This window comes from Artibeus jamaicensis, unplaced genomic scaffold, assembly GCF_021234435.1.
Source record: "Artibeus jamaicensis isolate MK-2021 breed Jamaican fruit bat unplaced genomic scaffold, CSHL_Jam_final contig_47, whole genome shotgun sequence".
Classification (NCBI taxonomy): Eukaryota; Metazoa; Chordata; class Mammalia; order Chiroptera; family Phyllostomidae; genus Artibeus; species Artibeus jamaicensis.
The window spans coordinates 2,528,955-2,541,261 of record NW_026521848.1 but is presented as its reverse complement, the minus strand read 5'-3'; the positions used below and the strand labels follow the sequence as shown (position 1 = coordinate 2,541,261).

Here is a 12,307-nt window from a genome sequence, read left to right as displayed (position 1 = left end):
GCACTTACTCTGTGCCAGGCACAGGCCTAGGAAACTAAAACATCGGATTCTTACCTTTCCCCCGTTTGGCAGCTGCCACTTACAGATGAGGAAACTGAGGCACGAGGAGACAAGGCGACTTCCCCGATCACCCCACTGCTAAGAGGTCCAGCTGTGCTTCACACTCAGCAGCCTGGTCCCAAGTTCATGCTCTTCCCCTTTCAGACTGCTTGTCACCAAGCCAACAGAGGGGTTGTTAAAGTGAGTTAATGTCCGGGAAGCCCTTGGAATAGCGCCCGGAGTGGCACACAATAAACACACAGGGAGCGATAACGTTCCAACAGGTCACGGCGAGCCACCCACCCTCCGTGCTTCCTCAAGAGCACGCAGGCAACTGACCCTTTTGAGGGAAGCTGACACCTCTAGCCCCCTTCCCAGAAGTCCCCAACTGCCCACCCCAACCCCCAGGTCCTCCTCAGTTGCAAGGCTGAAGAGTGTTTTTGTTTTATTTTGCAGTTAACTGTCCACTCGCCCCACCACTGCCCACAGAGGGAAAGTTGGGCGGTGCTGGGGAGGGGCCCAGTCAGACCTAAGGACGCTGGACAAAGGTCTGGTGGGGCTCCTCAGCATTCCCCGGGCGGGCAGGTCCCGATGCCCCCCTCCCTGACTCTGGACATACTTCTTCTCACCACGCAGCTAGCCTGTGGCAGTTGTGCTCCTGGGAGTGCAGACCTTGAAGCTCAGGGAACATTCCCTGCCCCTGTGCCAACCCAGCCACCGTCTCTCAGCAGCCCTGGAGTGCACTTCCAAGAAGCCTAAGGCGGCCAGCCGGGTGAGTGACCCCAAGCACAGCTTCCCCAAAGTTCAGGGTCTATCAGAAGCAGGGGCAGCTAATCCGACATTCCAGGGGGCAGGGAGTATGGTGAAATAGGAGTGATTTTGACCTTGATGAGCTTCGAGCTCAGGCTTTCAACTTGGGGGCCCTCAGCCTCACTCCTTTGCTTTCAATGAGCACGGCCGCAGCCCCAGTAGTTCCTCAGGTTCTGCCAGCAGCTCCAGCGGCTCGGACTCGGAGGCAAAGGCAGAAGGCCTGCTGCTCCCCAGCAGGTGGTGCCCGGTGCCTCCACCCCTGCAGAGGCCAGCCGGGAATCTGGGCAACCCCTTCACTAAAGGGTCTCCTCTCCCAGCCCCACTGCCCTTGGCCCCACAGTCCCACTCTTCAGGCTCAGAAACGCAGGGAAGCACCCGGGGCAAGGTCAAAAAGCCCAAGATAAAAAGGGGAAGAAGGCTTCCCACTGACTGGCCCTGCCCGGCTCATAAAACCTTCTCTAGGCCTTCTGGTGACCTCTCCATTGCAGGCAGCTGTGCACTGCACCTGCCCCACCGGCCTGCTTCCCTGCGAGACTAGCCTGCCCCCTGCCGGGCAATCACGCGCAGCCACCAAGGAGAGGCCACCCACGCTGAGCCCATCAGGGTTTATTGTTTCTGGAACAGCCGCCACCTGCCAGAGGGACGGCTAGTGCAGCTGGGGATCTCAGCACTTGGTGGTGAAGGGGGCGGGGCGGAGGGCGGTGGAACGCGGGAGGGTCTCAGGCCCCGGGGAAGAGGACTGTCTGGACTATAGCTGCGGCGGCAGGCGATAGCTGGTAGCTGGCAGGTAGCTGGTAGCCTCCAGGAACAGCAGTTAGAGGCGGGCCCCACTGTCCTCACCGCACCAGGTGGAAGGTGAGCCAGTACATGAGCAGAGGCTGCGCCGCGGCCACGGCCATGGTCAGGTACATACGCAGCTGGTTCCGTGCCCCGCGCACTGGGACTCCCTCGGCCGCAGCCTCCGCCAGGATCTTCAAACGCAGCGTCCGGATCTGGGGCCGGTAGGAGTTACCCTTGAGCCCTCTGGGCCAGGCCCCTCTGCGGCCTCCGCTTTCTCCCTCCCTCCACAGGGGCAGCTGAGCTCAAGTCCCAGCTTCGGGGCTCCTTAGCTTCCCAAATCTAACAGACAGTGAGCAGCCGCTCAAGGCCTTGGGAGAAAATGTAAGGGGTCAAACCCAGGCCAGGCCCCTGAGCGAGTGAAGAGAGGAAGCACTGTGATGCTGAGCCTGGATGGGGTGGCCAGATGCGGCTCTGGCTGCTGTCTCCTGCTTACGTTACTCAGATGAGAATTTGTAACACAAGCCAGAATGCCTTTTTGAAAAATCTTTGTAAACAAGGACACCTAAGTCAAAGTCTACTGGATGGTTAGATGTGACCCACCAGCTGCCAGTCCGTGCTGTCGGCTCCCCACACTGTCCTCCAAGTATCCCGAGGTGCATTACTACCACCCCCAACTCACAAGAGAAAACTGAGGTGGAAAAAGAGGAAGTGGATCTGCCTGGATTCAGCAAAGCTTGGGGTCAGACCCAGGCCTGGCGACCACTGGCCCTCCTAACCAGCACCTCGCTACGGGCCCTCCCACAAACTACTTCGGGTGTGCTGAACATTTTTTCATCCTAAAGGAAATTCTGGCAGGAAGGCCCACCATGTAAGCAGAGTAGGGTAAGGGTGAGTGCCCCGCCCCCCCACCGTAACAATCTGGATGGCTCCGCTCTTCCTTTAAACCCCACCTTGGACACCCCCTCTTCCAGGAAGCCTTCCTGACCCCCAGGCCGCGGCACCCACTCCAGGGCTCCTCAGTTCAGCCAATGCTGCTCTGGTCTAAACTCCCCACCTGACATCCTCTGCTTGGATGCCTCCAGGGGACCCCAACTCCGTCCAAGAGGCCTGTGTTCTCAGCCTCATGCTGCCCTGAGCCCCAGCTCACCATGAACACAAAGATGGACACGCAGCACCAGCCCAGCACCAGGTAGTAGCCAATCTTCCCAAAGAGCAGGCCCATGAGGACCCCGCCGATCATCCTGGGGGTTGAAGAGGGAAAGGCTGGTCTGAAGAAGAGGCCCAGGTTGGGGCTGGGGGGCAGTGGGAGAGACGGTGATACTCACCCAACGTATTTGTAGCCCAAGAAGGCCACCAGGTCAATGGTGGTGAGGTCAGTGTTGGCAGTGACCAGGTAGAGGCTGAGCAGGATGGCCAGCACCTCCAATGTCAGCCAGGCCAACACCGAGCTGGCCTGCAGCCCCAGGAGGTCTGGGGAGAACCTGTGGGCACCGAACTGTCATTTGATCGGCCCGCTGAAACCCTCCCTAAACAGCCACTTGGGGACAGCCTGTGTTGGGTGGGGCTGGAGACCTGGCAATGACCAGGACGGACCTGGGCGCTGTCTGCGTGGAAGGCCCATTCCAGGAAAGGCAGACCTGTCCTCAGTGACAGCCTAGACATGTCGTGGGGAAGCCCAGGGCAGGGGCAGAGCCTGACCCAGCGTGGAGGGGACTCAGGCCTTCCCAGAGGAGGGGACACCTGCACTGAGCCCTGAAGACAACAGTGGGCTGGGAACAAAGGACCCTGGGCTCTGCCATGTCCCTGGTCTCTCAATAGCTAATTTACCCAAATGACAATTATTTTCAGTGTCACAAGGGAAATGAATGGGGCCTATGAGCGAGAGGTGGGGGCTCGACCCAGCCTGAGGAATGGGAAGGCTTCCCCAAGGAAGTGACATTGGAGTGGAGACATCTTGAGTGAGCAGGTGCTCAACAGGTGATGATGTGGGGGAGGGACATACTCCCGAGCAAAGGAAACTGCACAAAGACCCTGGGGCGGCAGTACCGGTCCCTCCGGAGGATGGAAAGAGGACCAGGACGGAGCAGCAGCGTGAGGAGGTGCAGAGAAAGGCCTCATGGAGGGCAGCGCAGGGTTAAGGAGCTGGGGCTTGGTCTGGGGCCAGGGAGCTACGGGCAGCTTCTGGGCAGGGTGGGACTAGACCCTTCTGGCTGCTGCTGGAGTTGGGGTGCAGGGGGAGTCTAGGGTCAGGGCAGCTAGCTAGGAGAGGGCGAGGATGAGACTGGACCTGGTGGCGGAGGCCGAGGGGAAGGACGGATTTAGATAACTACACGTGGGTGGGAAAGGGGGTGACCCTGAGCGTGACACCTAGAGCTCCTTTTGGGGCCAAACGGGAGCCGGGAGGGGCTGTTCTGAGAAGGGGCACCAGGAGACTGTCCCGACCACCCTCCCCCAGAACCTCATACCACCCTTACCTCTCCTGAGTCCCCAGAGCCAGGCCGGCCACCAAGATGTAGGTGATAAAAGCCATAGCTGTGGGAGGCAGACACACAGACACGACACAGGTCAGAGGAAGGACCATCGTGCCTGCGCCCCCGCCACGCAGCTTCTGCCCTAGACACGCCCACCCAGAGGGAGGAGGGTGCGCGGCCGTGGTGGGTAGGGTGATACCTGGAATGTAGAGGTCAGGAGCGTTGACATCAAAGCGGGGCGCCACGGGCGTGTCCTGCTGGTACTGCACCTCCCAGTCCTATGGGGACAGTGGGGGTGGCAGGCAAGGACCCCCGAGTTGGGCTCCTTCCACCCTGTTCACAGGTCCTCTTAGGCTGAGTTACCTTCCCCGTCCCTGATGGTACCCCCGCCTCTGACTCAGCCCCGCCCACAGCCCGCTCCCAGAGGCTGTCTCCCCTCAGACCACAGTCCCCGGGGCACAGGGCGCTCTGACCTGGTGCAGGTAGGGAAAGAAGAGCAGGCCCAGCTTTTTGCCCACGTACAGGGTGTCCACGGCGAAATAGTACTTGAGCTTGGTGACAGGGATGAAGCGGTCGATCTGGAGAGGCAGAGCTCTACCTGAAGCCCTGGCCCCAGGGCCCCAGGCTTCTCCCCACCCCCACCGGCCCGGCCCACTCACGTTCTTATCCACCAGCTCCTTGCCTTGCGCGGCCAGGCTGCTCCCGTAGGCCACGGCCATGTTGGACACTGGGTCATTCAGGAAGGCCCCCTGGGGCGAGGGGGCGGCTGCAGGGCAGCCCAGGCCGCCGGGCTCCCGCTGGGCGCCATAGCCCCGGCTCTGGGCCGCACTCGTGTCATCGAAAAGCTGGTGGGGGTCAGACATGCCCAGCTGGGACACAGGGATTCTCCGCTTTGAGGCTGTGGCGGGAGAGAGGTGGAAGCCTGGTTCATTCTGTGAGCGCGCTCCCTCCCATGCTGCCGCAGCGGCGCGGGTGTTCCTGTCCGACGACGGGTCGACCAGCCAAGTGTGGGAGGGCTCTGCCATCCAGCCATCCAGGTAACGAGGAGGGGGATGCTGATGGGTACGAGGTACTGGGCCTACTGTGCACAGAACCCTGCGCTGAGCTTGGTACGAACAAGGTCCCTGTCCACACGCCTCTTCGTGCTTCCCCTCCCTCAGTCAGCTCCAGCCACAGGGGCCTCAGGCTCGCTGAGCACACCAGGCATGCTCCCAGCTCAGGGCCGCGGCACTGGCTGTCCCTCTGTCCCTCTGTCCCTCAGCTGTCCTCGCGGTTCACTGCTCTCCTTGAAGTCTGGGCTCGGTGCGGCTTCCCCCCTACCCTGTCTGCATCCGGGCCTCCCGAGGTGGCATTCCCCACCCCCCTCCCTGCTTCATGTACAGCCACAGAACTCAGCACCAGCTGAGATGCTACACGTTTGATTTCTTTTGTTCCTGGCCTATCCACAAAACTCTTTGTCTTGTTCATCGCTGAATTCCATACGCAGCACTTGATAAAAACCAGATGAATGAATCAGTGGCCACCCCCATTTTCCAGATGTGGAAACCAAGGCCCAGACAGGCTAAATGACTTGTGCAAAGAGCCAAACTGAGTGAGCAAAGAAGAGCAAGAGTCCAACACAGGCTGCCCAATAAATCCTACGACAATTCAGCCCCAGCTGAGCATTGACCACGTATCAGGCCGTGTTCTGAACACTATGGATTAACTCAGTTAATCCTCACAACAACCCATTTGCACTGATGCTATTAGCACCCCCATTTTACAGATGGGAAAAGCAAGCCCCAAAGAGGTTCAGGTCCTTGTCTAAAGTCATACAGACAGTAAGAGGCAGAGCCAGAGTTCCAGTTTTTGAAAGGCCCCTTCGGCTTCATGTTGGGGATGGGGAGGGGAGGGGAGGGGAGAGGAGGGAGGGAGGGAGGGAGGGATGTGCTGGTGCCACAGGCAGGACTGGAGGGTGGGCAGAGAGGTTGGGGATGGGCTGTCTCCGGATGGCTTTTGGAGGCCAGAGGGCCAGGACTTGCTAGAGGTGTGCTAAGTCGCGGGGAGTAAGGAAGAGGAAGGAGACAGGAATATGGAGATGGCCAATTTGAACCCGGCACTCTGGCTCCAGGGCCCCTACTTCTAAGCAGTAAGGGAAGCTGCCACAGCCAATACTCACTGAGGCCTCCTATGTGCCGGGCACCATTGTGCGCACAGGGGACAGGGTGGTAGCATTGCAGTGGGACGGGGAGGGAGTCAAATCACCTGCATCATGCTTTTCTCGGTGCCTCAGTTCTCTCCAAGGCAAAGTGCTCATACGGCTCAGCCCTGGCCTGGCACCTATTACCAACGACAAGCCCCTCAGCTCCTCCTGTTGATTATCTGTAGCCGGAAACCTGACCCAGATGTCCTTACTCCCAGAGGAGGCAGCCCGGGCCTACCTACGTGCCCTCAAGCTCCATTTCTCTTTTCCCCTCCCACTTCTGGCCTGAAGGGTCACTTCCTGACAGCTTTGGTGCCAGCCTCTCCCTCCTTCGGCGTAACCCCCTCAGGCAGTGGCATTTGGGGTCCTGCTCCCAGAGGCCTCCTAAAGGCTCTCTGCACCCACCACCAGACTGAGGCCATTATCCCGCTCTCATCCAACTCAAGTCCTCACAGCACTGGTTGCACTGCCCCAAATGCCAACCTCCAGCTCTGCTCTCTTGGCTTCCGGGACACTGTACCCATCTTTTTTTCTTTCCCATCTGAGCCCTATAAACACCTACTGAGCACCCCTCTGTGGCTCTGATGCAGGCAGCGATGATCCAAAGGACAAAAACTCCTGCCCTCATGAAGCTGACGTCTCGCGATCAGTCCCTCTCAATCAGTAACTTATTCCAGCTCCCTGACATGTGTGCCTCAATTTCCCACCCTTGCCCTGTCTTCTGCCTCTCACTGAGGGCAGTCTCACCCACACCCACAGCTTTCGCAGGCACTGTGTGCCTCGGGCTCTGGGCTCTCGTCTCCAGCCACCACTTCTCTCCGGTACCCAGATCCAGGCTGGCCACTTCCTGGCAGTGCCCTCTGGCTGCCCCTGGGCCCTGACCTCAGTTTCCCACCCCTTGATTCCCCTTCTGTCTAACATCTAACCAGCCAATCGCTAGTTCTCACCTACTATGTCTCAATGTTACCCTTCCCTCTCAGACTTCACCTGACTTAAATGTACCCTTCTGGGTCCTCTGGTTCACAGGTAACAAGCATAAGGCCCAAGGGCCGAATCCAGCCCTCCACCTTGTTTCATCTGGCCCAGCACCTTGTTTCTATCCGGCAGCAGCACCAAGCTCTCACTTAACTGTTAAGGAGTAGTTACATTTATACAGTCCTAAAATTACATTCAGCCCTTTGAAGGCAACTGTGAGGCTGATGTGGCCCCTGTGAAAATGAGTTTGACACCCCTGCTCTAGTCCATTCTTAGTTGTACCAATCTTCTCTCCAGCAGGGAGCCAGAGTGATCCATTTAAATGACAGAGAGAACATGTCCTGCCCTGGCTGGTGTGCCTCAGTGGGTTGGCCATCAGCCTGAGGACGGAAGGTCAGGTTGGATTCCTGGATTCCCAGTCAGTTGGGGCACAGGCCTGGGTTACAGGCCAGGTCCTCGGCGGGGGGCATGCAAGAGGCAACCCATCCATCTATGTTTCTTTTGCACGTCAATGTTTTTCTCCCTGCCTTCTCCTCTCTCTAAAAATAAATAAATACATAGAAAACATTTCCTGTCCTCTGCCGAAGATCAGGGCCACTGTGTTGAGAATAACACCCGAATGCCTGTGAGGTCCTGCAGACAGGACCCAGCCCGGCCAACCATCCTCATTTACTACCTCCCCTTGGGGCTCACTGCATCCCAGCCACAACAGCCTCCTCCCTGACTCTGGCCCAGCCAAATTCCTGGCCCCCACAGGCTCTTGAACATGCAACACCATCACCTGGGAACACTGTCCCATGATTACCAACTGCCACTGCAAGCACTCTGGACTCAGCTCAATGTTTCCTTCTCGCTCTTTTGGATGTGAAAAGTGTCTCAAGCTTTGAATGTCAGGAAGCCTGGTGATTAGGGTTGTTATTATAAAAAATCTAAAAAGACAGTGGGATCTTTTAGTCTTGGCCTCAGCACTCACGGCATGAACAAGAAGTACTCCACATGAATGTCTTTGTTCAGTATTTGTTTGGTTTTATTTACTTATTTGTTTTTGCACTTCCGGCGCTGGATGTCTCTGGCTGAAGACTTGACGTGGTTCCTCCCTGAACTGTGTGTCCTGTGAGTAGCAGGTACTGTGCCAGGCTCCGTGTGTGTGTCACTGAGGCGGGTCCTATGTTCTAATACTGTTCCTAACATTTCACTGTACTAGCAAGAAATCTTTGATTTCATTTTATTCTTTGTAATTCTAGACACTAGGTTGTAGTTTAGCCATACTGACTTTTTAAAAAAGATTTTATTTATTTATTTTTAGAGAGAGGGGAAGGAAGGGAGAAAGAGAGGGAGAGAAACATCAGTGTGTGGTTGCCTCTCCTGTGCCCCCCACTGGGGACCTGGCCTGCAACCGAGGCATGTGTCCTGACCGGGAATCAAACCGGTGACCCTTTGGTTCACAGACCAGTGCTCAATCCATTGAGCCACACCAGCCAGGGCCGTACTGACTTTTTTTTTTAAAGAGAGATGTATTTTCTCTCACAGTTGTTTGGAAATAGACACTTTTCAGTCCTCAATTTTGCCCTTTGTTTTACAGGCACAAGTTTTCTAGCTCAGACAGCTGAGACAAACTGTAGGCTATCTCAAAGTCTTAACTCACGGGCACTCTGGCTGGTGCTCTGAGCGGCAGGCCGTGGGGCTGTGATGGTTCAGTGTGCACAGGTCCTGTTCTGCCAGACCGGGATTTTCCGTACTGAAACCTTACTTTGTATCAAAAGTTATAAACAGACTTTAGTACAATAAGGGTCAATTTCTGTAAAAAAAAAAAAAATGTTTCCTTCTCGGAGAGACCTTTCTCACTCCTCACTATAAAGCACTAACTAGCTTCAGCTTGTTCTTTCTCATAATATCTAGTGATTCTTTTTTTCCATTCTGAGTACTTATCACAATAGCTACAAATACATTCATCTGTGTACTTCTCAGTACAGACCTCCAATGTTTTTCCCTCTCACCGCAAATCCCCTTCTCTGGACTAATTCCTCTTCGTTACTCATACCTCTACCAGGAAGCTTCACTGACACCCCCAGGATGGGTCACATGCCTCATCTGGGCTATGTCAACACCCCCATCCCAGCCATCACCACTCTGATTGTGCTTCCCCTGCTCTGGCCCTACCCCCTCTGCTTGTGCTGCTTCTCTCACAGGCCCACCCTTCCAGCCTGAGGCTGTCTTCTGCTCTGTACTGGTAGCTCCGTGAGGATAGGAACCTGTTGGGGCACCGCTGTATCTCCAGCATCACCTACCACAGAGCCAGCCACTTTACTAATGGTTGAAGAGAGGACTGAGCGCACCACACTGTCTACCTCAACAGAGAGGCCTCCCCAACTCCTAGTAACATCCTGAATTATTCCCTTTATGGCCCTAATTAGTCCCCAAATTATCTGGCTGACTTGTTTCTGAGTTTAGTGTCTGTCTTCCCACTAAATTCTGAGCTATAAGTTAACGAGGGCCAGTGCAATGCTGGTCACTAACCAGGTACCCACATTTTAGCACAGGGCTGGGCACAAGGGTGGTGAGGCCAGATGTAATGAATGAAAAAATAAGATGAAAGCACACTCATGGAGATAAAGAGGAACTTAGAGAGAGATAGAAGTTCATAAAGATGAAGAAGGGTGGTTAACAGCAAAATAAACACAGGTTCAAATCTTAAATGAGGGATAATTGGCCTTCTCCGTTCACGAAGGGCTATGAACGCTGTCCTAAATGGGCGACAGCCCGTGGACACAGAAGGGTAGGGGCCAGGCTGACCGCTTCCTGCAAATCCACGAAAGTCACACTTTTCTGCCTATCATACAATATCCTGCCCCAAATTGTTTCCTTCCCAAAAACTTTCTAAAGAAGAATCGACCCCAATGCGTTCCTACCCGGAGCTGGCATCCCTTCGTGGTGCACACCTCAAAGAGCCAGATCCCTGACTTCGTGACCTCTGACCTGCCGCGACCCCGCCAACCACCTTGGCGGCCCGCCCGTTCTCTTCGGCCAGCCACGTACGCCACTTACGCTGCCGGGGTGTCCCCGCCGTCGACAAGCCAGCGGAGTGCATCTTTGGCCGCCACCACCTCCACCCGAGCCACGGTTCGAAATATGCCCGCCCGGCTTCCGTAGCCACACCCTACCTGCCACGCAACAGCCAATGGGTGATACAAGCGTCCAGGAGCCACACCCCCTTGCGGAGGCCTGGACGAATCGGCTGTGGGTAGGAGGTCCGTGACGTAAGCCGAGTTCAGACTTGAGCAGCGGGAGGGCGGGGCAGGTCCACTATCCAAGAGGTTGGCCAGTCGCGTCTGGGAACTGTAGGTGTCGAACGAAGAGGCCGATGGGAAATGGAGTTCTCTAAGGACAGTCGCTCAATTAGGGTCGCTGAGAGCAAGCTAGAGCTAGGGAAGAGAGGAGTGTTCCCCAGGGCTCAGCGAAGTGGTCCGGGCTCTGACAGTTATACAGCTTGCAGAACTTAGTTATTGAGGTGAACGTTCAGAATGAGAAAAGGATACTCGGCAAGTCAGGCAGTAAGAACCAAGGTGTCCATGAAGAAGATATCTCTAGGCGTTTTCCCAGAAAATCATAAAAATGTTTTGCGTTGCCTCCTAGCTTTCCCAGTCCTCCAAAAAAAACTAAAACTCCCAGCAACCCATAGCACACACAGGCACATCTGCAAGTGAGGAGCCCTGATAATTAAGCTTCCTTAGTCTCTCCTCTTTGTCCCTCAGTCTCCCCATGTATCAAACTAGGTCTCCCCCTTTCCCTCCCTCTCAGCCTCCCCTTTTCTGTCCCTCACTGTCCTCCACTTATCTCAGGCAAAGATAATGGTAGAAGTGACTTCTGGGCAGTGATAGCACTCCGGAAGAATGTCAGCGAGTGGCTCTATCACTGTGGCTTTCCCTTTCCTCCTCTGAGACATTGTCTTTTGGGGGGATCTTGAGGGCTGCTCTGGCCTCTGAGTCATGGCTAAGTCACAGGCTTTTTTTGTGTGTGTGAGTGAGGTATCCCCATTCCTCTTCTGCACCTCTGGTTTAGCATCCATCCCTTGGGCTCCACCAGCATTTTCTCATTTTCAGCTTTCCCACTCGTTTCTAAATTCTTCCGCAAATATTTTTTTAATAATTTTTTTTTAGATTTTATTTATTTTAGAGGGGAAGGGAAGGAGAGAGGGAGAGAAACAGCAATATATGGTTGCCTCTTGTGCATCCCCTGCTGGGAACTGGCCTGCAGGGAACCGGCCTGCAACCCTGGTATGTGCCCTGACTGGGAATCGAACCGCAATTGTCTGGTTCGCAGGCCCGCACTCAATCCACTGAGCTACACCAGCCAGGGCAAATATTTTTTTTTATTAGTGAAGTAAGTATTTTGGCTTTCTGCTCACCTCATGTCCACATAAGTCACACCTTACCAGTTTTGTGACTACTAAATTTTTTAGCCTACAATTTCTCATCTGTTTAGTGGGAATAATAGAAGAGGGGTTGAGGAGTCATTACAACCTCATGTGTCCACAGAGGCCTGACATATTGGAGCCTTTGATCACTGGCCCCCACTGTTACTGTTGTATTATCAGGCATCTCTTCTGGTGAGTTCTCAGTCCCAAGTTGGGCTCTTCCTAAGAGCTGCCACAGTTTTATAAATAGAAGCAGCTGGGGTGTGTCTGAGCTGGGCCACCAGCCCCGCTCATCTGCCAATCAGATGTGGTCAGGCCTCTGGTCTGCCTTCCAGAAGGCAGTCATAGAGGGTGCTGAGTCCAGTGGGAGTGGAATGTGGAGAAACGCACAGGGGGAACAGGGAAGGAACGATTCCCCTTTCAGTGGAGGCGTAGACCTGTGGTTCTGCCTAGAAAAGAGACCCTGCCTCATCCCTTCTCTTCCTTCATGTCTCACCTCATATTATTTCCTTTCTCCGGAAGCTCTCTTGATCTCCCAAAAGCTGTGGCAGCTGCCTCCTCTGGGCTTCGCTCCTCTGGGCTTCACAGTCTTCTAGGCATCCACCACCTCAACTCTGGTCACTCTGCCTGTGCTTC

The 12,307-nt window shown here is 55.4% G+C and overlaps 1 protein-coding gene across 1 annotated transcript; it reads right to left on the bottom strand.

The window, feature by feature from the left end:
• Positions 1 to 1,440: 1,440 nt before the first annotated feature.
• YIF1B (Yip1 interacting factor homolog B, membrane trafficking protein) lies at positions 1,441 to 10,412 on the bottom strand. The gene is made up of 8 exons (XM_037141854.2): positions 10,303 to 10,412; positions 4,760 to 4,998; positions 4,574 to 4,678; positions 4,300 to 4,378; positions 4,104 to 4,161; positions 2,955 to 3,110; positions 2,777 to 2,870; positions 1,441 to 1,841 (listed from the first exon to the last, which is right to left on the bottom strand). Exons 1-8 carry the CDS (start codon positions 10,343 to 10,345, stop codon positions 1,686 to 1,688), a joined length of 930 nt encoding a protein of 309 aa, XP_036997749.2. The 5' UTR covers positions 10,346 to 10,412; the 3' UTR covers positions 1,441 to 1,685.
• Between the last annotated feature and the right edge of the window lie 1,895 nt (positions 10,413 to 12,307).

Coding starts and splice junctions, on each gene's coding strand:
- YIF1B (XM_037141854.2), bottom strand. CDS start 10,345: ATGCACTCCGCTGGCTTGTCGACGGCGGGGACACCCCGGCAGC. Junction 4,379..4,573: donor TCTTTCCCTACCTGCACCAG/GTCAGAGCGCCC, acceptor CTGTCCCCATAG/GACTGGGAGGTGCAGTACCA. Junction 2,871..2,954: donor TTGGGCTACAAATACGTTGG/GTGAGTATCACC, acceptor TTCAACCCCCAG/GATGATCGGCGGGGTCCTCA.